This window comes from Haliaeetus leucocephalus, unplaced genomic scaffold (genome assembly GCF_000737465.1).
Source record: "Haliaeetus leucocephalus isolate CR32 unplaced genomic scaffold, Haliaeetus_leucocephalus-4.0 Scaffold848, whole genome shotgun sequence".
Classification (NCBI taxonomy): domain Eukaryota; kingdom Metazoa; phylum Chordata; class Aves; order Accipitriformes; family Accipitridae; genus Haliaeetus; species Haliaeetus leucocephalus.
Window position 1 is genome coordinate 8,987,254 of NW_010973284.1, and position 21,918 is coordinate 9,009,171.

The following is a 21,918-nucleotide window of genomic DNA, read 5'->3' on the forward strand; positions in this document are numbered from 1 at the left end:
GGGGGGCTCGGAGAGCGCGGAGGAGCCGGGGGGGGGTCGGCGGCGCGGAGCGGGTGTGTGGAGCCCCGTGTCCCCCGGCTCGGGGACTCGCTCTCTCCCCGGCTGGGGACCCGCAGCATCGCGGGTGCCGGAGGGGTCCCGGCCTCGCGCCGCAAGCCCACGGAGCGTGGCTGCTGCGGGATCCCCCCCCGCCTCCCCTCCCCGGGCAGGGTCTCCCCTTCTCCGCTCCCGGGCTGATCCTCGCCCTCTCCCCAGGGCAGGGCCGTGGGCCAAAGGGCCCCGCTGTGGCTGCGGGCCCGCTTTCAGGCGCTGCTCTTCGCCCTGGGCTGCCGGATCCAGCGGCACTGCGGGAAGGTGCTCTTCGTGGGGCTGCTGGTGTTCGGGGCGCTGGCCGTGGGGCTGCGGGTGGCCTCCATCGAGACCGACATCGAGCACCTCTGGGTGGAAGGTAAGCGCGGCCCCACGGGTTCAGCCGCCCGTGGGAACCGGCCCGGTCCCGCTCCCGGCCGCGGCTTTGTCCGTGTGTCCCCCCCCCCCCGCCCCACGCGGGGCGCGGAGGTGCGGGGCCGGCGCGGAGGCAGGTGACAGCGCGGGAGCGGGGCGGGAGGAGGAGGATGCCGGCCGGGCGTCCCGCGAGCGGGGCCGCGGAGGACCGGGCCGTGGGTGCCCGCGAGCGGAGGTCCCGGCCGCGTGGTGCCGAGTTGTAAAGGGACCCCCCCCCCCCACCGACCCACCCACCCACGCGTGTCCCGGCGGGGGTCTCCGCGCGAAGGTGCGGTCGCGTCCCCGCACGAGCGGACACGTGCGGCGGGGGTGGCGCTCGGCGCCGGCTGAGCGTGCGTCTCCCCACGCGTGGGCACCCCCTTTCCCGCGGTGCCGCTCTCCCGCCGCCGGGCCCCTTCCCCGTGGGAAGAGGCCCCCGGGGCCGGTTGCAGCCCCGTAGCGTGGCAAAACCGGCAGCCGCGGGGCTGCCGGTCCCGGCTCGGGACCCCCGCCCGGAGGGGACAGAGGAGCGGGCAGGGTCGGGCAGGAGCAAATCCCCGTTTCCGAGTGGAAGCGGCTGATCCCCCTCCTTTGTTATTAATAACTCCAGCGTGGATTTTTCTCTCCCCTCTCCCTGCAGCTCCGCTCCCCAGTGCTGGGATTTGCTTTCCCTGCGCCTCTCTCCTGCTTTGGGGGTCCCGGGGGAGGAAGGGGGGGGGCAGCACCCCCCACCGCCCCCCCCCCGCCCCATCCTTGCCAGGCCCTGGCCGGGGGGGGGGGCCTCCCAGCCTGGGGTCCCCGGCGGGGTGCTGTGCAGGGGCAGATGTTGCTCAGCGGAGGGGTGTCAGCCATCTTTGTGCGGGAGTGCTGCCTCCTCCCCCACGCCCCGCTCCCTGTGTGGTCCTCAGCTACTCTTGGATTTGGTTCAACAATAGAAGCAACTTTGCTCTCCCACCCCCTTTTTTTTTTTTAAAAAAAAAAAAAAAAAGGCCCTGTGCTCCCTCGCTGCTGCTCACACACAGATGCACGCACGCACCCCTGCCCAGGAATCCCCAGCTTTCCCACCTGCTCCCCACTCCCAAGGGGTGTTTGTGTGTGTGTGTCCCCCAATCTTGTCTCCATCACCCCTTTCCTCTGCAACACGTAGCAGAGAAATCCAGTGATACCTCCCCGTCCGGCTGGCATCTGAGCGGTGGCTGCTGGAGGAGGGACGCGTGCCCTCCGTGGTTCCCTTGCTCCGGTTTGTGGCTCTGGCTCCATCGGATTTTTTTTTTATTGTGCTTTTGGGGTTGCAAGGAGTCAGCGTTTCGTGCAACCACGGCCAGAGCCAGGGAAGTGGCTGTGGTTCTTCCCACTGGGGGGGAACGGGACTTGTGGCACATCGGGGTGGAGAGCGGGATGGGGAAGGGGCCGAGCCTGGGGATGGCTGGAAGTGCCCAGAAACCCAGCTTTTCGTGCACACCCGCTCTGCGCCCCACCGTGCTTCCTTGCTCGTGTGGGTACGGCCAGGAGGGACTGCAGCTGTTGGGGCATATTTCCCCCACACTGTGGTGTGGCTATAACGTGGGTGCCGGGGGCCTCTTTGAGGAACTGGCTCTTTCTCATGGCCGGGGCATCTTCTTTGGTGTTGGGAGCTGGTTTTTTTTTGTTTGGTTGGGTTTTTTTACCCCATGGTGAAACACTGCTGACCTGGAGTGTCCCACCCCTTCCTGGGCAATGGGTGGGTATACTGGGGTCTGCACACAGCCTCTGCTCTGGATCTGTAGCACCTGGGGTGGGGATGGTCTGCAGTGCTGGGGTGCTGCTCGGGGGGGTCCCCCCTTGGCCTTCCTGGGAGGGCTCTTCCCCCAGGAGTGTACACCTAGGGCAGACCCCTCTGTGCCTTGCTCCTGGGTGGCACGGCCCCAGCGTGCTCGGGGAGGCCGTCTTTGGGCGTTGGCACCGTCTGCGACCACCAAGGACGATGTGGCCAGGGTGGCTTTAGTCCTGCGGGGTCCCTGACGCGCATGCGTGGGTCAGGATGTGGAAGGAAGGTTTGCAGCGGCTCTTTCAGTCTCGTGTTATCAGCTGTGGGGCTGCCTCCCTTCCCCATAACCGTGCGTGGGTCCTTGCCTCTCTGCTGGCCACCACTTCTGTGTTTTTCTGGCGAGATCAAAGCATCCCTTGGTGTCCTCAGGTGTACCCAGCCCTCCCTGATCTCTGGACCCTCTCCTGCTGGTGTGGGGATGTGCATTATTGGGGGCAGGAGGGCCTGGGCTGCCCCTGAGGAGCAGGACACAATTTCTCAGACTGTGCGGTTGGATCCTGACCACTTGAAGCTGCTTGGGGATTTTCTCAGCCGCCACTTTCTCCCATCCCTGGGTGTGCAGCAGGGTTGCTGGTGCGCCTGTCCATCCCTCTGCAGCAACCCTGGTACTGTCATGCCAGGTTGAGGCAGTGCAGCTCTTGCCACTGGGCTGGCAAAGCTGGTGCTCCATCAGCCTGGCCCCAAAGCTTTGGGATCCCCAGGGTGCCAGGGGACCCTGGGTCCTGTCCTCTCTGGGTATGTGTGAGGAGATGTTTGCAGGAGCGTGGCCCATCCTGGCCCTGAGGCAGCGCCGTGGGGCGTCTAGGAGCAGGGCATGTGTGCAGGGAGTCCCGGTCATGTTGTCCTAGGCCAGTAGGTCCTGGCTCAGAGGCAGGGTGGTTGAGGGTTCTGGGAAGCCTCTGATGACCCTCTGAAGCTGGTCTGTACCTGATCACCTGCCTCTGCCTAGCCAGGCTGAGGGATGTGGGTTGGTGATGCTCCAACCCAAACCACCTCACCCAGGTGAGGTCCCGCAGGAGTGGAGTGTGACTCTGTGCTGGGCTGTCCCCGCTGCAGGCTGAACACAGCCCTCCGGGAGCTGGGGACCTGGTGGGCAGGAGAGGGAAGGGAGCTGCTTCCCGGGGGGGCACCGCGCTGCTGCTCACCCACCCCCTACTCCCAGGGGAATAGGGCGGGCAGCCCTGCTTTGGCCTCCTGGCTGGGGTCAGTGTTGGGGCCACGCTGATGGCAGGTGCCCCAATGGGTCCCCCGAGCCTGGGTTGTGACCCTGGCCGCTGTGGGGAAAGTGCAGGGTCTCCGGCCCCAATTTGGGGGGGAGGGTGTGTTCACAGCCACGCAGGCTGGGGGGTGCTTGCGGTATCCTGGGGTTATGCCTGACCTGCATCCCTGTTTGGGAGATGGAAGGAGGCCATGTCACCCCATAAATTGGACTTGACTGTGGAAATGTTCAATTAGGCTCCTCCGAAGCAATTAGCCACTCGGAGGCTTTGAAATCCCGGCTAGCGGCGAGTGTTGAGTTACCTCTAGACACCTGGCAGCTGTTCCCGGCTCTCCCAGGGCGTCTGTAGGGCCAAGGGGCCGGGGCAGAGAGCTCCGGGCAGGCAGAGCCCTGGGTGGTGAATGGGTCTGCCTGATTTATAGCACCGAGGGCTGGTTCAAAGGAAGGCCGGGTTAATTCCTAACCGGAACAGCCGAGCACCCTGCACAGCCATCGCGCTCTCAAAGAGCTGCTGAGTCTCCCCGGAGAAGACCCCGTCCCTTTCCTGGAGGGGTCAGGGACATCGTGAATGTGCCAGTGGGATGAAATGGGATGTGTGGGATGGGGGTGAGGGGAGTTTGCGGCCTTGTTCCCAGCTTGGGGGAAGAAGCTGAGTCACCCCCCAACCTCCTCGGCAATAGCTTTTGTCCGTCCTTGACCTCCGCGACAGGACTTGGCACAGGGCGTCCCCTCCCTGGCACCCGGGGCAGGGCTGGGGTGCAGTCAGGGGCTCTCCCTACAGCAGGGACAAGCGGGAGAGCAGATGCTGGCTGGCTCCGTCTTTGCAGAGAGAGGGGCATTGGGGATGGGAAAGTCAAGGATGGGGATCGAACACCCTCCCCACCTTGCCTCCACCCTGGGGAGACCATCCGTGTGGCCCCTCTTCCCAGCCCCTGTCCCCACTGTGCTTGGTGGGACCCACAGGGGGTGGGGGGGTTGGGAGGGGCAGCTGCTGTGGTGGGGAGTGGGGTGCCGTGGCCATTCCTGGGTGGGCACGGGGAGAGGTGGGTGGTCTCATTGCTGCTGGCGGGTGGGTTTTGTGGGGTGAGGCGTTGGTGCAGGGGCTGAGAAAAGAGGAGGCGAAGCCAGGGTGTGGGGCTGGGGGGCTGTGTGGGGCTGGTGCTGGCAGCATGGGGGGCTCTGATGGCAGCTTGTCCCTGCAGCCGGGGCAGTGAGACGCCTGCCGGGATCCGGCCTGAGCCGGCCTGGTGCCCAAGGGGCGGCTCCCGGGCTGCCACGTCCCCGCTTTGTCCCCAGATGGGCGTCCTGTGGGGTCAGGGTCCCCACTTCTCTTGGGGTGCGATGATGCAGGTATCGCCCTGCAGGGAGGGAAGGGGCAGCCGGGGGTCCCCAGCGCTGCCCTGGGGACCCTCCTGCCTGGCCTGGCAAGATTTTTCTTTGGGACCCTGCGGTCTTCTCTGTTCACAGGGGCTGAGCATCCTTGGGGACCCTGTGTCCCCATCCTCGGGGGCTCGGAGGAGCGAGGGGCAGCTGGGGCGATTGCTGCCGTGGAGTGCCAAGGTCCCCGTTATCCCCCAAACCCACCTGCCTGGCTCTGCCCTCTGCTCCAAAACACCTTCTCCCTCGCAGCCTTGGCTGGCTCTGAAAGGACCTTTCTTCTTGGGGGGGCTCATCCAGCAGTCCCCTGCCTGCCCAAAGATGGGGCGCAGGCAGTTCGCCTTTATTTATCTTCAGGAGGCGAGTGCGAAACCTCTTGCTTTTCCCTTTCCCTTCCTTGACAGCTCGGTCAGCTTTTTTGGGCTGGAAAATTTTGCTAATTAACCCAGAGAGACTGGGAGACTCTTTACAGATGGCTGTGGCTTATCTGCCCCTATCCATTTTGCTTTGCTTTTCAACTTATATATTTTTTTATTTCCTAGAAAGTGGTGGGGTTTTTTATTTGTTGTTTTTTTGTTGTTTTTTTTTTTTAACTTAGACATGTCCATGGACTTAGGGAGGGGGCTCTTTTTTTGCGTTTTAAATGTTATTTGGCGGCTGGGAGGGGGCAGCGCCAGGGCCCGAGAAGAGGGTTTTATTATCTGCCTCTCCCTCGGGCCTGGAAAAGTGGTCTGAGTTCAAAAAATTCATTTCTTGCCTGAATGAAGCCAGCAATGTGGAAAAATTTCACCATTCAGAGGGGGATGAATGTATGTTTCAACCACACATTAAGTGACATTAGCAAGCAGTGGAGTGCCTAATGTGGCCATTTTTCACAGCAGCCAACAGAGGGGGTGATTAGCATAATTAGTACAGGCAGCCCTATACATATGGAAATGGCAAATGCCTAAATGCCAACACCAGTGGAAATTTATGTCAATGCTGACAGGAGTCTTAGCGGTGAATAGTTCCCAACTGAATCCCTCTCCCCCCCCTTTTTTTTTTTTCTCTTTTTCGGGGGTCGCGCTGTCCCCTCGGTGCCGGCCGGGGCGGTGCGAGCTCCTGGCTGCCCCCCTCCCCGCGCTGGGAACCGCCGCCCGTGATTTGGGGTAATAAAGACATTAATTTAGCTTTGCCGTTAAACAAAAGGGTTTGGCCGGGGCTGACGGCTGGGGAGCTGGCCCCAAACCGGCCCTTTCAGCCCCTCCGCTGCTGGCTTTTTGAAGGCATCCCCCTCTTCTGCCGCCCCTCTTGACTCAGCCGGGCGGCGCGAGCCCCTTTGGTGGGGCCGGCTTTGGTCAGAGGTGCTGGGGCAGCCGCGAGCCCTCGTTCATCCCTCGGCGCTGCCGAGGACACCCATCTGCCACCCACCTACTCCCCCTTCCCCGGGGCCGGCCCCACGCCACGGGGTGAATGGGGCCGGGAGGACGTGTTTTGACAGGACGGGGCCACGGGGCTTTTGGCGAGGCCGGCGGTAGCGGCCGGGACAGGTAAAAATGGCTCTTTCAGCGTGCCCTGGGCGAGACTTCCTCCGGAGCAGCATGGGTCCTTTCACTGCCTCCCTAATCCAGCTAATCCGCCCCACAACACTTTGAAGGTGGCCTCCGGCTTGCGCGCCGCTCGGCACGGGGAAGCGGTCGGTGGAGGGATGCTCGGGGCGGTGCCTCGGGACCCCTTCTCACCGCGATGCGGGATGGCGCGCGGGATGCGGGACGGTGCCGGCGTCTCTCCGATGCCCGTGGGGGCTTTAATCACCCAGGGGTGGGCATGTCTGCCAGCGGGATGCGCTCAGTCTGTGTCACTGGGATAGCTCGACAGTCCAGCGTTTGCCCCCGCGGGTGCCCCTTGTTGGGGCGGGGGGGGGGGCTGCTGCAGAGGGGGGTCCCCCTGGGGATGGCTTTTCCCAGGGGATCTCAGCACGACCTTGCCCTCCTTCCAGCTGTGGACTTGAGCCAGGGTTTCTAGCCCTGGCATCGGGATGTTGTGCTGTGGAAAGGGGGCTGCTCCCCAGGGCGGCCCCCCCTTACTGCCCCCAGCTCTTCCCTTGGTGGGGGGCATGGCTGGAGCTGGGGTCAGGGCTGGCCTGGCCCTGGGACAGGACTGCAGCATCCCCCGAGTACCAGCCAAATCTGGGACTCGCCACATTTGTTACCACATCCCCATTACATCAGGAGGACAGGGCCTGATTTTTGGAGGCCGAGCGAGGATGTGTACCCCGGTGTGCTCCCTCCCTGCCACCCTCTCCCACCCGGGTCACCCAAGCGGTGGTGACAGCTGCTGGCAGTGCCCAGGTCCCATCTGCAGAGTGGTGGCACTGCTGTTGACCACAGCCTCCACCTACCCTGGGGGACACAGAGCAGTCCTTGCAGCAGCATGCATCTCCTGGGGGGGTCACCAGTGCCTTTCCATGGCCCCCAGCCCCTCCCATGGCCCTCCCTCACCTCCGGCCCCTTTGCCCTTACCAGGCAGGGAGGGCTCGGTGTGGGGCTGGCAGCCTGCCCCAACCCACTACCCTCCTGGTGCTGGCCCGGGCACGCTGCCCTGGCGTGCTCAGCCTGCTGCCCCCCACCCGTGGGTACTTGGGGACAGGGCTCCCGTGGGGTTTGTCCACCTCCCGCCCTGGGTGAGCACTGCAGGAGGTCCCCTTGCTGTCATGCCAGGCAGTGTGGCTGCATCGGGGTGAGCCCTGTGCCAGGGGGCTTGCGGCTGTGCCGGGGGCAGTGGGACCCGACATGGGCTCCTCTGATCCCAAACCCTCTGAGCTGAGTCTGGGGGGTGCTGGCAGCCCCCGTGGGGATGTGGGGTGAGCTTGGGTCAGACCCCTTCCTGGGCAGGGGGCAACACAGGGGCTCTGTCCTGGCTGAGAGCAGGAGCAATCCCTTTCCCTCCCCGCCAGCCTGGGGCTGCCTGTGTCTGGAGGCGGGGGGGGGAGGCTGGCCCCGGGCAGGGTGTGCTGTGGTCCCAGCACCCACCGGGGCAGCCGAGGGCACAAGCTGGTCTCACTGGGCGAGGATGAGCCGGCTGCAGCCCCGGCGCTGCAGCCGTGGATCCTGTGCCAGGAGGGTTTGGGGAGCGGTGGTGGGGGTGGGGGGTGGCTCAGGCAGGGTGGCCGGGAAGGGGGTAGGGAGGCTCCCGCCCTGCTCTGTAATTTTGCGGCGGATGCTGTAATTATGGGGAGGGCTCCCCCGGCGTGGCCCGCAGGCGGGAGGCAGCCGCACACGCAGCCGCCCTCGCTGCCGGGGACCCTGTCCCCTCCCTGCCACCCCTGCCCTCCCTGTTTGGGCATGGTGGGAGCCCGCTCTGCACCCCGGGTGTATGGGGTGCGGGTGGGCATGGGGTCCCATCCACCCTCCAACCCACGCTGCTGTGTGCCTGCACCCTGTGACACCCACCCCACCCCAGCATGAAACCCCCAGCCAGTGGTATCCACAAGTGGTGCCCACCCCAGGGAGGATGCTTGCTCAAGGCACGGCTGCCACTTGGGACCACCCTGCCCCAAGGCTCCGGCATGGGGTTTTAGGGGGGTGTGGGGTTCACTTTGCCCAGCATGGGGGTCCAGGGGTGGTGGTGAAGCCAAACCCTGCCGGGGAGCGGAACGGGCTGTTAATAAGCAGGACCAGGGCGCCTGATTGGAACCAGAGGGCCCTTTGCATGAAAAAGCCAAGGGCTCCCTTTGTTAATTGGAAAAAAAAAAAAAAAAAAAAAAAAGAGAGAGAAGAAGAATTTACATACAGTTCCTCATTAATGTGCTCATTGTTGGTATCGGGGCGCCCCCCCAGCCCCCTCCCCGGGCCGGGGGGCTGCGTGCGGCGTGGGGCGTCTCTCCCCGCTCCCGGCCCCGGGCCGGCCGGCGGGCGCGCGCCCGTTTGAAGTGTCCTTGGCAGCCCTGTGTGCGCTGCCTTGTCTTTTCATGTTGCTCTTTGGTTAATTAGGGTGTTGGAATTTGAGGCTTCCTCACAGCCTTTGAAGCTTGCTGACGGCTCGCAGTGCCCTGTTCCAAATTAACACTAATTACAAGGGACGGCTTTTTATTTTCTCTTTTTTTTTCTTTAATTTTTTGGGGTGCTCCCCCCGCACTCCACACTTGCAGATGTGCAGCTCCTCCCGCAGCCGTGCTGGGCGGAGATGCCCACGGGGCGCAGCAGGATGCGTCCCCCGGGAGCGGTGGTGATGCTGGGCACCCCCCCCCATCGCCATGTCCCACCGCCCGCCCGGGTTCGGCGTGGGTGGCATGGCTGAGATCAGAGCAGCTCGGTGCACCTCCTGCCCGACCTCCCAGCCTGCTGGGAAGGGGACGGGTGTCCCGTCCCCCATGACACCCACCCTCCCTGTGTCCTTGTCCCCTCGCCCCGGGCACTGCCATCCCCTCTGACACACACACAAAGGCTGAGGCTGTGTCCCCCCCCTCCCCAGCCCTGGCACAACCTCCATCCCAACTGGCATCTGATGGACACCAGCTGCTCCCCAGCCCAGCCAGGAACAATAAAGACACTTCCCCCTCCCCGTTCCCAAAAAGCAGGGGAAAAAAACAAAACCAAAAAACACCAACCCATATAATAAGTCATTAAAAGGGAAGATTCTGCTCCTTATTTGCGGTCTCGCTCCGGCCTCCTCGGTGCTGGCAGGGGGCCAGGCCCGCCGGGGCCCCCGCCTCTTGCTGAGGGAGCATCCCGGTGCGGATGAATCCTGACCCCCCCCCTTCTTCCCCAGCACCCGGGGCTGGGCAGGAGCTGGCCTCCCCCCTGCCAGCAGTGCAGGGGTATCCCTGGTGGGTGGCACTGGGCACTGCAGCATCCCCCCACCCCAGGCAGGGGGCTGGGAGCAGGGCAGCTGGGTGTTGTACTTGGCGGGGGGTCTCAGGATCATCCTCCCACCCTCCTCTGGGCTGTGTCGTCCCCCCTTGTCGCTGTGCCAGGAGGGTTGGGAGCCCCTTGTTCGACGGGGATGGGGACGGCTGTCCCTGGGATGGTGCTCTGCCACGCAAAAGGCCACGCGGGGTTTGATCTCAGCCCCAGCCGTGCTGGCCGGGAGGGGATTTTTTCTTCTGTGCCAAGGCGGTTGCAAATGAAGTCGGCAACTTCTCCCGGAAACCTCAGCCCTGCCGCGCTTGGAGCTCTCCTGCTGCCTTCAAGGACAGATCTCAGAGCCTCGGCAGGAGGAGAAGGGTCCTGCAGAGCTCCCCAGTGTCGTGTCCCTCCCCTGTGCCCAAACCCTTCCCGGGGTAGCCTGCACCTGTGGGGGCTTGGGGGTGCCCGCCTCTCCCTACACCCATTTCCTGGCCAAAATGCTGCCCGCCTTGGGGTGCCAGGGAGCAGCTGGGCAGGGATGGGGTGGGGTGTCCTCAGTTTTGCTCTCTGCGTCGGGGGCCGGTTGTGTTGGGCTTGGGTGGGAGTGGGCAGGATTTGTCCCATCCGCTTCACCAGCTGTCCGTCTGTGGGGTTTTTCCAGGGAAAGCAAAGCCAATGAGCCACTCTGGTGCTGGAAATATCCATGTCGGTGGGAAGGGGGATGCCCGGTCCGGTGTGGGCTGGGGTGCTCCCTGCTTGGGTCCCCTGGGTGCGAGCACCCAGAGCATGGAGCAGTTGGGGAACCCCATGGCAAGAAGCCCCCCCACGGGTTAACGTGGCACCATCTGATGCTGCGGGGGGCCTCGCTCGTGCCAGTCCCTTTCCCTGGGCATCCTGATGGGCAGGACAGGTTGGTGGGATGGGACCTGTGCCAGCCTTGGCACTGACGGGACACATCGTGGTTCCCTCCACAGCAGGCAGCCGGGTGAGCCAGGAGCTGCGCTACACCAAGGAGAAGCTGGGCGAGGAGTCCGTCTACACCTCCCAAATGTTGATCCAGACGCCGAAGAGGGATGGGGAGAACATCCTGACGCAGGAGGCCCTGCAGCTCCACCTCGAGGCGGCCCTGGCCGCCAGCAAAGTCCAAGTCTCGCTGTACGGAAAGTGAGTCCGGCTCCGGACGGGGGGTGATGGGGACCCCCGCCGTGTCCTGTGTGTGTCCCCCCACTACCCCTTGCCATGTCCCATGCGGGATGATGCTTGTCCTCAGCTCCTCCTTCTGCCTTTCCAGATCGTGGGATTTGAACAAGATCTGCTACAAGTCGGGTGTCCCCATCATTGAGAATGGCATGATCGAGAGGGTGAGTGGCGGGCATGGCATGGCCCCCAGGGAGCCCCCCCCCCATGGGGGATCGGTCCCCCAAGGAACGGGTAGTGGATGGGCTGTGGTGGGGATGGGGCTTGGCAGCCCCAGGTGCTGCAAAGGCACCGCCAGCTCCGTGCGGGAGGGTGCAGGTTTGGGCAGCCCAGCGGGGTTGAGGGGGGAGCAAGGGGGGCCTGATCCATCCCTGCTGAAACCCTCCCATCTCTTCCTCCCACAGATGATAGAGAAGCTGTTCCCCTGCGTGATCCTGACGCCGCTGGACTGCTTCTGGGAAGGCGCCAAGCTGCAGGGAGGCTCAGCCTACCTCCCGTGAGTGTGGGGGGCCGTCCCGGGGTGCAGGGGGCCACGGGTGGGAGCAGGGGCTGAGGGGGCTGCCAAGGGACTGCGCTTGACCTCCCCAGGCAGCTTGGTCCCACTGCCCTCAGGTCCCTCAGTGCTGCCTCAGGTCCCTTGGTGCTGCTGCTTGTCCTGCTCGCCCCCAGGATGGTCCCACCACCATTGCTGGTCCTGCTGGGTCAACACCCTGGGGACAGGTCCCTGTCCTTGTCCTCCTGGCCTCGGTGGCACAGGCAGGGCTGCACCGCTGCGGGAGGAGGGGGGGCTGCACCCCACGGGCAGGAGCTGCCCGTCCCTGCCGTGCCGTGCCATCACACCAGCCAAGGATGGGGATGCAGGGACAGAGGCCGTGCTGCAGGCAGGTCCCTGGGGGCTGCTGCCCCCCAACAGCGCTTTGTGGGTGCCACGATGACGACGAGGCACCCACACTCCTGAGCCATGCCCAGGGACACAGAGGGCGCAGAGTCCCCCAGGGTGGGTGGCAGGTGACTCCCAGCCAGCTCCCTGCACCGCGGTGGTGGGGCTGGGGACCCCGGGCTGGGCGGGGGGAGCCCCCCCCCACATTCCTTCTGTTTACGCGTGTGTTTGTCCGGGAGAGCCGGGGCGGCTTGTGCATTGTCAGCAAACGCAGCCCCGCGCTTTCTCATGCTAATGCTGCTCTGAAAGCTGCCCCTTGCCAAACAGATGAAATAGTGGCCTTATTCAGGCTGCTGCCGGACGGGAGGAGGGGGAAGGGGCCACAGCATCCCCAGCCAGGACTGGGGGACCAGCTTTGCCCCACCAAGACCTCAGGTTCTCCCCATCCCAGCCTGGGGAGCAGCCGGGAGTGGGAACGAATGGGGCTGGGGTGGCCGTGCCAAGTGGGATGGCATCGTCCGCCGGGGTGGGCATCATCCTGATGCCGGCCAGGGTATGTGGCAGGCAGAGTGGCACCCGCAGCAGCAGTGGGACCCATGTCTCCTCGGAGCCGGGTGAGCAGGTGCCCAGGCGGGCACCCCGGCTGAGTGCCGGCCAGCCCATGGGGACTCGTCCCCCTTTTTAACGCCGAGGGGTGAGCGGGGCGGGAGCTGGAAGAACAAAGAGCAGCAATCTATGGAAAGACAAAAGGATTTGCCCTGGCTCAGTGAAGCAAGCGAAAGCAGATAAAAGGGGCTCTCTTTGGAAGCAGCAGCAGCTCCGGTTGGTATGTGGGAATCTCGAGCGGCCGGCTCCGGCCCAGCCAGACTTCATGAATTATTAGGCTGCGTTTCTCCCCAGAGCCCACACTCGCTCGGGGCTTTTTCTTCCCCTCTTTGGAGCGCTGGGCTGGGTTATTGGCTTTTTTGTGTGTCCTTTCTGTCTTAAAAAAGAAGCCGAGTGAGGCTGGGAGCTGGCCCCCAGCACCCCAGGCTGGGATGAAGGGAGTAGAGCATCCTCAGGCAATGGAAAAGCCCCTTTTCCTGGGTACCCAAGTCCCATGGGGTCCCGCTGGACCTTCAAGGACCTGGTCTGCACCCAGCTCCCAGCACCGTCCTGAGCCCCCAGAACCTCTGCTGAGCCCCAAAACCTCCAGCTTGGGGGGAGGTGGCAGGAAGGGCGGGAGGGGATGCTGGGAGCCCTTGCCTGCCTGCTCCCCTCTATCAAGATGTTAGCCCGCAGGCAGTAATCAGCCTGACTGCTCGCACAAAGCGAGGCCGGGCGGTGGGGCCGGCTCCCCCCGCTTTGTCCCAGCCTAACAGGATCAGGCATGCTACTTGACTTGGGCACGGCCCGCTGCGCGGTGCGGGGCACGGGGGATGCTGCAGGCGGCTCGGGGAAGGGGTAAGGGATGCGCTGGGGACTGATGCTGCTCCTCTGCATCCTCACACCCTGCCTTCGAGGGCACCCCCAGGACCCATGGGATGAGGTGGCAGTGGTGGTGGTGGTACCGCATGTGGATTTCGGCATCCCCATCACCCTAGTCCTGCTCTCTCCCCAGGGGCCGCCCGGACATCCAGTGGAGCAACCTGGACCCTCTGCAGCTGATGGAGGAGCTGGGGCAGTTCACGTCCCTGGAAGGCTTCAAAGAGCTGTTGGACAAGGCAGAGGTGGGGCAAGCTTACATGGAGCGGCCCTGCCTGGACCCCCGGGACCCCCAGTGCCCCCCCAGTGCCCCCAACAAGCAGAGCCAGCAGGTGGGTCACAGCCCGTGGTGACTGGGAGGGGTGTGGGGGCTTGCTGCTCTCCTGCCTGCCCCATGGTCCTGCATCCCTGACGCCACCCCTCCACCCGCAGAGCCCCGACATCCCAGCTGAACTCTCAGGGGGCTGCCACGGCTTCTCCAGGAAGTTCATGCGCTGGCAGCAGGAGCTGATTTTAGGCGGCACGACCAAAGACTCCCAGGGCAAGCTGCTACGGTGAGAGCTGCTGCGGTGCGGGTGTCCCCAGGCATGGCGCAGGGGCCCAGCCGCAGCACTCACCCCCGGGACGGTTTGGGGCAGGGTTCCCTTATCCTCATCCTCATCTTCATCCTCGTCCTCATCTGGTGCCCATGGGAACCCACTCTGGCTGCAACAGGGGCTGCGGGGCTGTCTGGGAGAGCATGTGAGGCTGGCGAGTGTATGGGGCTGGTGAGCAGGGCAGTGCTTCTGAGCAAGGAGGGGGACTGGGGCCAGGATGCCTGGGTCCTCTCCCAGTTGTCCACGGTGGGCCTGGGAGCCGAGGGGTGGGGGATGGACCCAGTCCTGCATCCCGGGGCGCTGCAGCCGGTCCCAGCGAGGTGTGTGCCTGTCCCCCAGTGCCGAGGCCCTGCAGACCATGTTCCTCCTCATGAGCCCCCGGCAGCTCTTTGAGCACTTCAAGGATGACTATGAGATCCATGACATCAGCTGGAGCGAGGAGAAGGCGGGCGCCATCCTGGAGGCCTGGCAGAGGAAATTCGTGGAGGTGGGCACCGGGAACAGCCCCCACATGGGGCTGTGCATGGCATCCCCCTGCGCCCAGGTTTTCATGTGGCCACAGGTCCCGGCACCACTCTCTTGTGGTCTGGTGGGTCCCTTGGGACCCTCAGTGGCGATGCTGACACCCTGGGTGGCTCTGGGGCAGATGTACTGGGGAGTGGGGGGGTCCTGACTCCTCTAATGGGGTGCACCTCTGGCAGCTGGCACAGGACTCCATCCCGCCCAACGCCACGCAGAGCGTCCACGCTTTCTCCACCACCACGCTCAATGACATCATGAAGTCCTTCTCCGATGTCAGCGCCATCCGGGTGGCTGGGGGCTACCTCCTCATGGTGGGTGTGCCTCCTCTCTGTGTCCCCCACCGTCCCTCCATCACCGCCCCTGACCCCGCTAACCCGCTGTGCTCTTCCAGCTGGCCTATGCCTGCGTCACCATGCTGCGGTGGGACTGCTCCAAATCCCAAGGGGCCGTGGGCCTGGCCGGAGTCCTGCTCGTGGCTCTCTCCGTGGCCTCTGGCCTGGGGCTTTGCTCACTGCTGGGCATCTCCTTCAATGCAGCCACCACCCAGGTATGTGCTGGGGGAAGAGCGGGTTACTGTGGGGCTGGTGGGACCCTGGGGGCTGCAGGGTGGCCGGGTCCCCTCCCAGGCAGTGGCTGTGTCCCCCCACTGACGCTGGCTGCTCTCCGGCAGGTCCTACCCTTCCTGGCCCTCGGCATCGGTGTGGACGACATGTTCCTCTTGGCTCACGCCTTCACTGAGACCAGCCAGCACATCCCCTTCAAGGTGAGCACCAGGCCCTGCCCAGGGGCTCCCTGGCCCCCTCCCGTCTCCCCATGGCCCCTCTCGTCATCCCCTCCCTCTGTCCTCACAGGAGCGAACAGGCGAGTGCCTGAAGCGCACGGGGACCAGCGTGGCTCTCACTTCTGTCAGCAACATGATCGCCTTCTTCATGGCAGCCCTGGTGCCCATCCCTGCCCTGCGCGCCTTCTCCCTCCAGGTAGGGCCAAGGTCCCTCTCTGGGAGGGGCAGGAAGGGACGGCCAGACCCTGCTCTGACGTGTCCCCCCTACCCACAGGCTGCGGTGGTTGTGGTGTTCAACTTCGCCATGGTGCTCTTCGTCTTCCCCGCCATCTTGAGCCTGGACCTGCACCGCCGGGAGAAACGCCGGCTCGACATCCTCTGCTGCTTCTACAGGTACCGCCGGACTGGCCAGAATGGGGCTGACCCTGTGTGTCCCCGCCAGAAGCGTGGGGTGACTCTGTTCCTCAACATCTCCTCCTCCTTCCCTCTCTCCTCCTTTCCTCTCTCCCTGCAGCCCTTGCTCCTCACGGGTCATCCAGATACAACCCCAGGAACTCGCCGATGCCAACGACAACCACGCCTGCCACCTGTCCCCTTACGGGCACCCCGGCGTGGCCACCAGTACCCAGATCACCACCACCGTGCAAGCCTTCACCCGGTGCGACCCCTCGGGCCACCACGTCGTCACCGTCCTGCCGCCCACCTCCCAGGTGTGCACCTCGCCCGCCGTCCTCCTGCCTCCCACCGATCCCCTGGGCTCGCAGGTCTTCGCCCCGTCCAGCTCCACCCGGGACCTGCTGGCCCAGCTGGATGAGGCCAAGGGTGGGCGGGAGTGTGTCCCGCTGCCCTTCTGCCGCTGGAGCCTCGCCGACTTTGCCCGGGAGAAGTATGCCCCGCTCCTCCTGCGGACCCGGACCAAGGTGAGGTGGGGACGGCCCTGGCAGTGCCACCCGAGGCGGGTGGGTGGCAGGGGACCCTGCCTGACCCCTCACTGTCCCCACAGGCGGTGGTGGCGGTGCTGTTCCTGGCACTGCTGGGGCTGAGCCTCTATGGCACCACCATGGTGCACGACGGGCTCTACCTGACGGACATCGTGCCACGGGACACCAAGGCGCATGCCTTCATCTCGGCCCAGTTCAAGTACTTCTCCTTCTACAACATGTTCATCGTCACCAAGGGCGGCTTCCACTACCCGGGTGCCCAAGCAGCCCTGCTCAGCCTGCACCAGGCCTTCAGCACCGTCAAGTACGTGGTGCGGGAGGGCAACCGCGACCTGCCCAAGATGTGGCTCCATTACTTCCAGGACTGGCTGCGAGGTGAGGGACACCCCTCTTCTCTTGACCTCCCCTGCCTAAGAACCCTCTCCCCAGCCTGCACCCTCCCCGTTGCCCTGGCAATGCCTTCTCTGGTGTGTGGCACCCTGGGGAGGGTGGTCCCGTGGTGTCCCCAGGGTGCCCAGCAATGCCAGGCTGAGCCCTGGGGTTTCTGCTTACCCGTCCCGCTGGCACGACACTCCCTGGGGCACACAGGGTGCCATGCAGGGGTGCCCCAAGGGATGCTCACCCCCCACACTGTGTCCCCAGGGCTCCAGGCCACCTTTGACAGGGACTGGCAAGCTGGGCGCATCACCCACGACAGCTACCGCAACGGCTCCGAGGACGGGGCGCTGGCGTACAAGCTCCTAATCCAGACCGGCAACAAGAAGGAGCCCTTCAACTTCAATCAGGTGCGTGGGGACGGGGCTGGGGCAACTGGGCTGGGAACAATGCTGTGCCCGCTGCCCGACTCACGCCCAGTCCTGCTCTCTCCCCGTAGCTGACCACGCGGCGGCTGGTGGATGAGAACGGCATCATCCCCCCTGACACCTTCTACATCTGCCTGACGGTGTGGGCCAGCAACGACCCCCTGGGCTTCGCCGCCTCCCAGGCCAACTTCTACCCCCCGCCGCCCGAGTGGATCCATGACAAGTACGACACCACGGGCGAGAACCTGCGAAGTGAGTGAGCGCGGTGGGCTCCCCACAGCCTCCTCCTGCCCCCCGGCATCCCCCTGCAGAGGACCCTGCTCCCTGCACCTTTCCTGCCCTGCAAGCATCCCCCCAAACTGAAACTCCCCACATCCCTCATCCCATCGACATCCTCTGGTAGAGAAACTGCCCTGCTTCCCTGTGCCCCATGCTTGTCCCCCTGCACCCTACACCCTGAGCACCCCACTGTGCATTCCCTGGGCCCTTAATGTGCAGCAGCACACCCCTGCTCCCGCACGTCAGCATTTCGCTGCAAAGAAGTCCCTCCACTCTGTTCCCTCTCTGCCCCACAAACATTCCTCTGCAGCAGAACCCCCTGCTCCCCATGACTCCCCACCTCACAAGCATCCTGCTGGCAGAGAAACCCCCTCCTCCTTGCCCCCAGTCTGCTCCCTGCACACTCCCCAGCCCCGTGGTACCCAGCCAGGCATTGTGCTGCCTGGGCTGCACTCAGGCTGGTGTGGCTGGGGTGCCCCCGTGGTGCCTTCACTCCCGTGCTGCCCGTAGCCCCATACTGCCCGTGCTCTCCTCTCCAGTCCCGGCAGCCCAGCCACTGGAGTTCGCCCAGTTCCCTTTCTACCTGAGCGGACTGCGTCGCACGGCTGACTTCGTGGAGGCGATTGAGAGCGTGCGGGCTATCTGCCGGGAGGCTGCCCAGCGCCACGGGGTGCTGAGCTACCCCAGCGGCTACCCCTTCCTCTTCTGGGAGCAGTACATCGGCCTGCGCCACTGGTTCCTGCTGGCCATCAGCATCCTGCTGGCCTGCACCTTCCTCGTCTGTGCCCTGCTGCTGCTCAATCCCTGGACGGCCGGCATCATCGTGAGTACGCACCCCGATGCGTGGGGACTGGGGGGTGACCGGCTGTGTTGCCCTCCTGACGGCTGGGTAAGGGGACATCCAGCCCTGCTCCCATCCTGCTGGGTGGCCCTGGGTATCTGCTTCATGGGGATGGGGTGATGGGGGTGGCCAGGGGCACCCTGGGTGGAAGGGACACCCATATGGAGGTGGCAGTGGGTGGGTGATCCATACGAGGGATCAGGGACGCCCATTATGAAGGGAACATGTGTAGTGGGCAGGGGTTTGGGGACATCCATGCAGAGGAGGGTGAAGGCTACCCCCGACAGATGGGACAGAGGGGTACCCCAAATAGAGGGAAAAGGGGCAATGGGGTGAGGCTGTCCTACATGGAGGGGTAGGATTGGGCATGCCAGACGGAGGGGCAGAGGGGACAGCCGGTCAGAGCCACCCCTCAGTGACCCCACCCCCCTCCCCAGGTGTCCATCCTGGCCATGATGGCAGTGGAGCTGTTTGGCATCATGGGGCTGATGGGCATCAAGCTGAGTGCCATCCCCGTGGTCATCCTCATCGCCTCGGTGGGCATCGGTGTGGAGTTCACCGTCCATGTGGCCCTGGTAAGCACAGGCAGACCCCTGCCCGGCTGTGGGGCACCCCAGTTCCCACTCTCCGGCACCCTCACCCCCCCTTCGCCCCATGTGCCGATGAGTGGCCATGTCATGAGTGGCACAAGGGGACGAGCCCCGCGTGACATCCCCATCCCATGCAGGGCTTCCTGACGGCTGCAGGGAGCAGGAACGTGCGCTCCGCCGCAGCACTGGAGCACACCTTCGCCCCCGTGATGGACGGTGCTGTCTCCACCCTCCTGGGCGTCCTCATGTTGGCTGGCTCCGAGTTTGACTTCATCATGAGGTGAGTGCCAGAGGGGGCTAAACCAGCTGCTTGCTGCCCCCCAAAAGTTTTGGCAATGGGAGCTGGTGAGTGTGGCAGCCCCCTGGCTGGTGGTGGGGATGTAGGGCAGCTGGCGAGGACGTGTCTTGCTGGGGGTGGCAGCTTGCACGGAGGCCGGGGAGTCATGATGGGGCTAGGGTGTGTGGTGTGGGAAGCTGTGTTTGGGGTGGGACAGGGTTCATGGCGGCTGTGCCCGCTTACCCCCTCTGCCTGTGCCCCCCCCCCAGGTACTTCTTTGCGGTGCTCACCATCCTGACGCTGCTGGGGCTGCTCAATGGGCTGGTGCTGCTGCCAGTCCTGCTCTCCGTCATCGGGCCACCCCCTGAGGTACAAGACCTCCATCCCACCTCTCCCTGTCCCAACCCTGTATCTACATCTCCTCATCCCCCATTGCCCCTCACCCTGTCCCCTCTTCACCCCATACCCATCCTTGCCTTGTCCAGTCCCAACCTCGCCTCATACCCACCTTGGCCCATCCCTCACCCGGTACCATCCCTGCTTTCCCCCATCCTTTCTCTGCCCCATATCCAACTTGCCCCATTTCTACTTGACCCCATTCCTGCCTCACCCCACACTCGACTCCCCCTATCCCTCCCTCACCCATTTGACCCCATCCCTGCTTCACCCTGTATCTCCCTCACCCCACATAGCCCTCACCCCATCCTCACATCACCCCATACTCCCTGCCACCCCACACTTCTCCATCCCTGTATGTCCCTGGTCCCTCTGACGCTGTCCCCTCTCTCCCCAGGCATCCCTGGTGGATAACGGCCCCCACCTGCCCCCGCCGGCACCGGTGCCCCCGTGCCTGGGCCCTGGGGGGCTCTATGTACGTCGCGCCCCAGCCTGGCCCGCCGCCTTCCCGGACCCCTCGGACACGGAGTGCTACACGGAGGGCAGAGGGCCGGGCAGCCCCCGGGGGCCCTTCATTGTGCCCCCCGCTCCGGCACACATCCTGCTGGAGGCTGGCAAGGACCCCAGCTTCCCCCGCATCACCGTGAGTGCCTGCCTGCTGTGGCATCGCTGGGTCCCCAGCAGCCCCTCAGAGAGGGTCACAGATAGAACTGGGGGACAGGGGCTCCTGGGGCTCCTGTGGTGCTGGTGGGGTTGCCAGCGGGATGCTCGGCATGGCTGGGGGCCCTCATGCTCCATATCCCCCCTCCAGGTGCTGAAGCCCTACAAGGACAGCCCGGAGGTCCAGGGGAAGAAGGAGGGTCCTGGCCTGCAGCCCACAACCCCCCTGCCCTTTGAGGAGCCGTGCCCCGCGCCGCCCCGAGACTACCCGCAGCCCTGTCCGCCGGGCGCCCGGCCAGCACCCACCGCAGCCCTGCCCACCTACAGCACCCACCTGCAGGGTCCCGTGGGCAGCTACGCCACCGTCACGGCCACCGCTTCGGTGACGGTGGCCCTGCACCCCACGCTGCCTGGCTCCTACCCCAATTTCGGTCCCGAGGGCTTCGCCGGTGGTGAGCAGGACTGCCTGGAGGAGCCCAGCATGCCCAGCACCGGTGGCGCCGCCGTGCCCGATGCCTTTGAGATGCAGAGCATGGGACGCCGCGGGGCAGGCACCCGGCGCTAGGTGAGCTTGGGGACATGGGCACCTTAACCTGGGGCTCGTGCACGGCAGCATGGGGATGCAGGTTTGGAGGAACCCGGCTGACCCCCTCCCCGTTCTCCCCGCAGGTTGCTGGCTCCTGGGCAGAGCATCTCCCCAGCGCCTGGCAGGCACAGGAGGGTACACAGCGGGGTCGCCCGCATCGTGCTGCTAATCGCCGGAGCGGTGATGCCACCCGGTCTTGGCCGAGGAGGACTGGCCCCCCCGCACCCCCCCCCCCCCCAAAGGGGCCCGGCAGAGCGGGCTGGCACTTCTATGCAAGCTGTGTGCAGGCCATGCCCTGCCCGCGTGTTCCCCCACCCGGGGCTGTGCTGATGGTGCCGTGTCCCCTCACCCAGGGTTTAGGGTTACCCTGCCCCAGGCTTGTTGCCCCCCCAGAAATGGAAGCACTAACTCCCCCCTCTGTTTCTGGAGCTGCTGACAAGGTGGGCTCGGTGCCCTGCCAGCTCCCCCTCTGTGGGGTCACTGCCTGCTCCCTGTCACCTCCTCCTGGGAGCCCCCACCCAGGCCACAAGCTGGGGTGCCCCAACAGGGTGACCTGATGCCCCCCCGTCCCAATAAGGGGCAGCCCCACAGCTAGCCATGCCCTGGGGTGCCATGGGCAAGGCCTGGGGCGGACACCCCCCACCTTTATTTATTGCAAAGGGAAACTATCTATAGAGAGATATATATTTTTAAGCTTATTTTAAAAGATTTATTTCTCAGCCTACGGCCTCGCCCGGCTGCCCAGGGTGCAGGCAGGGAGGGGGCAGACCCTTGGCCGGTGCAGGGCTGCCTGCCGGAGGCTGCAGGAGTCTGGGGCAGGGGTGCAGACCTGATTCACGCCCCCGCTCCATGGGGTGCTGGGTGGCCACGGGCAGCTCACCCCCTCTGACATGCTGCTCGGTGCCTCAGTTTCCCCACCGGCGAGCACGGGAGGGCTGGAGATTGGGGACGTGCCACGGCAGAGCCAGGGAGCCTGTTGCTCCCACCGCACAGGCAGGGTTTTGGGGTGGGGTCCTTGCTGTGCCGAGCCTCTGAGCTGCCCCACGGTCACAGCCCCTCGTGCCATACTTGTGCTCTGCCTTGGTGACAGCACGTGCTGGTGCACACATAGGGCAGTGCACACTCATGTGGGCACCCGTGGTACCACCGGGCACATCTCACTGGGAAAACATTTCTCACCGTGTCCCCGTGCAACGGGGCTGTCCCTGAGGTCAGCCCCTGTCCCCCGTCCCCATCCCGGGCACCATCCGCACCATTACCCAGCACTTTAACTCCAGCGGTGTTTGCCGTGCCCGTGGCCCCGGCCCCCCCTGGCCCCCAGACACTGCCGCTGAGCTGGGGTGGCCTTGGGGACCCCGTGCCAGGCGTGGGCACGGCGGGGAGCCCCCCCCCC

General features: G+C 64.9%; 1 protein-coding gene across 1 annotated transcript; it reads left to right on the plus strand.

Annotated features, from left to right (window-relative positions):
• Positions 1 to 194: 194 nt before the first annotated feature.
• On the plus strand, positions 195 to 20,504 carry PTCH2 (patched 2). The gene is made up of 22 exons (XM_010582722.1): positions 195 to 448; positions 10,687 to 10,876; positions 11,004 to 11,073; positions 11,314 to 11,405; positions 13,390 to 13,585; positions 13,686 to 13,807; positions 14,189 to 14,336; positions 14,551 to 14,682; positions 14,763 to 14,918; positions 15,042 to 15,134; positions 15,223 to 15,348; positions 15,427 to 15,545; positions 15,667 to 16,072; positions 16,156 to 16,468; positions 16,736 to 16,878; positions 16,968 to 17,148; positions 17,715 to 17,998; positions 18,454 to 18,591; positions 18,744 to 18,886; positions 19,153 to 19,252; positions 19,677 to 19,922; positions 20,091 to 20,504. Exons 2-22 carry the CDS (start codon positions 10,761 to 10,763, stop codon positions 20,502 to 20,504), a joined length of 3,738 nt encoding a protein of 1,245 aa, XP_010581024.1. The 5' UTR covers positions 195 to 448; positions 10,687 to 10,760.
• Positions 20,505 to 21,918: the final 1,414 nt, after the last annotated feature.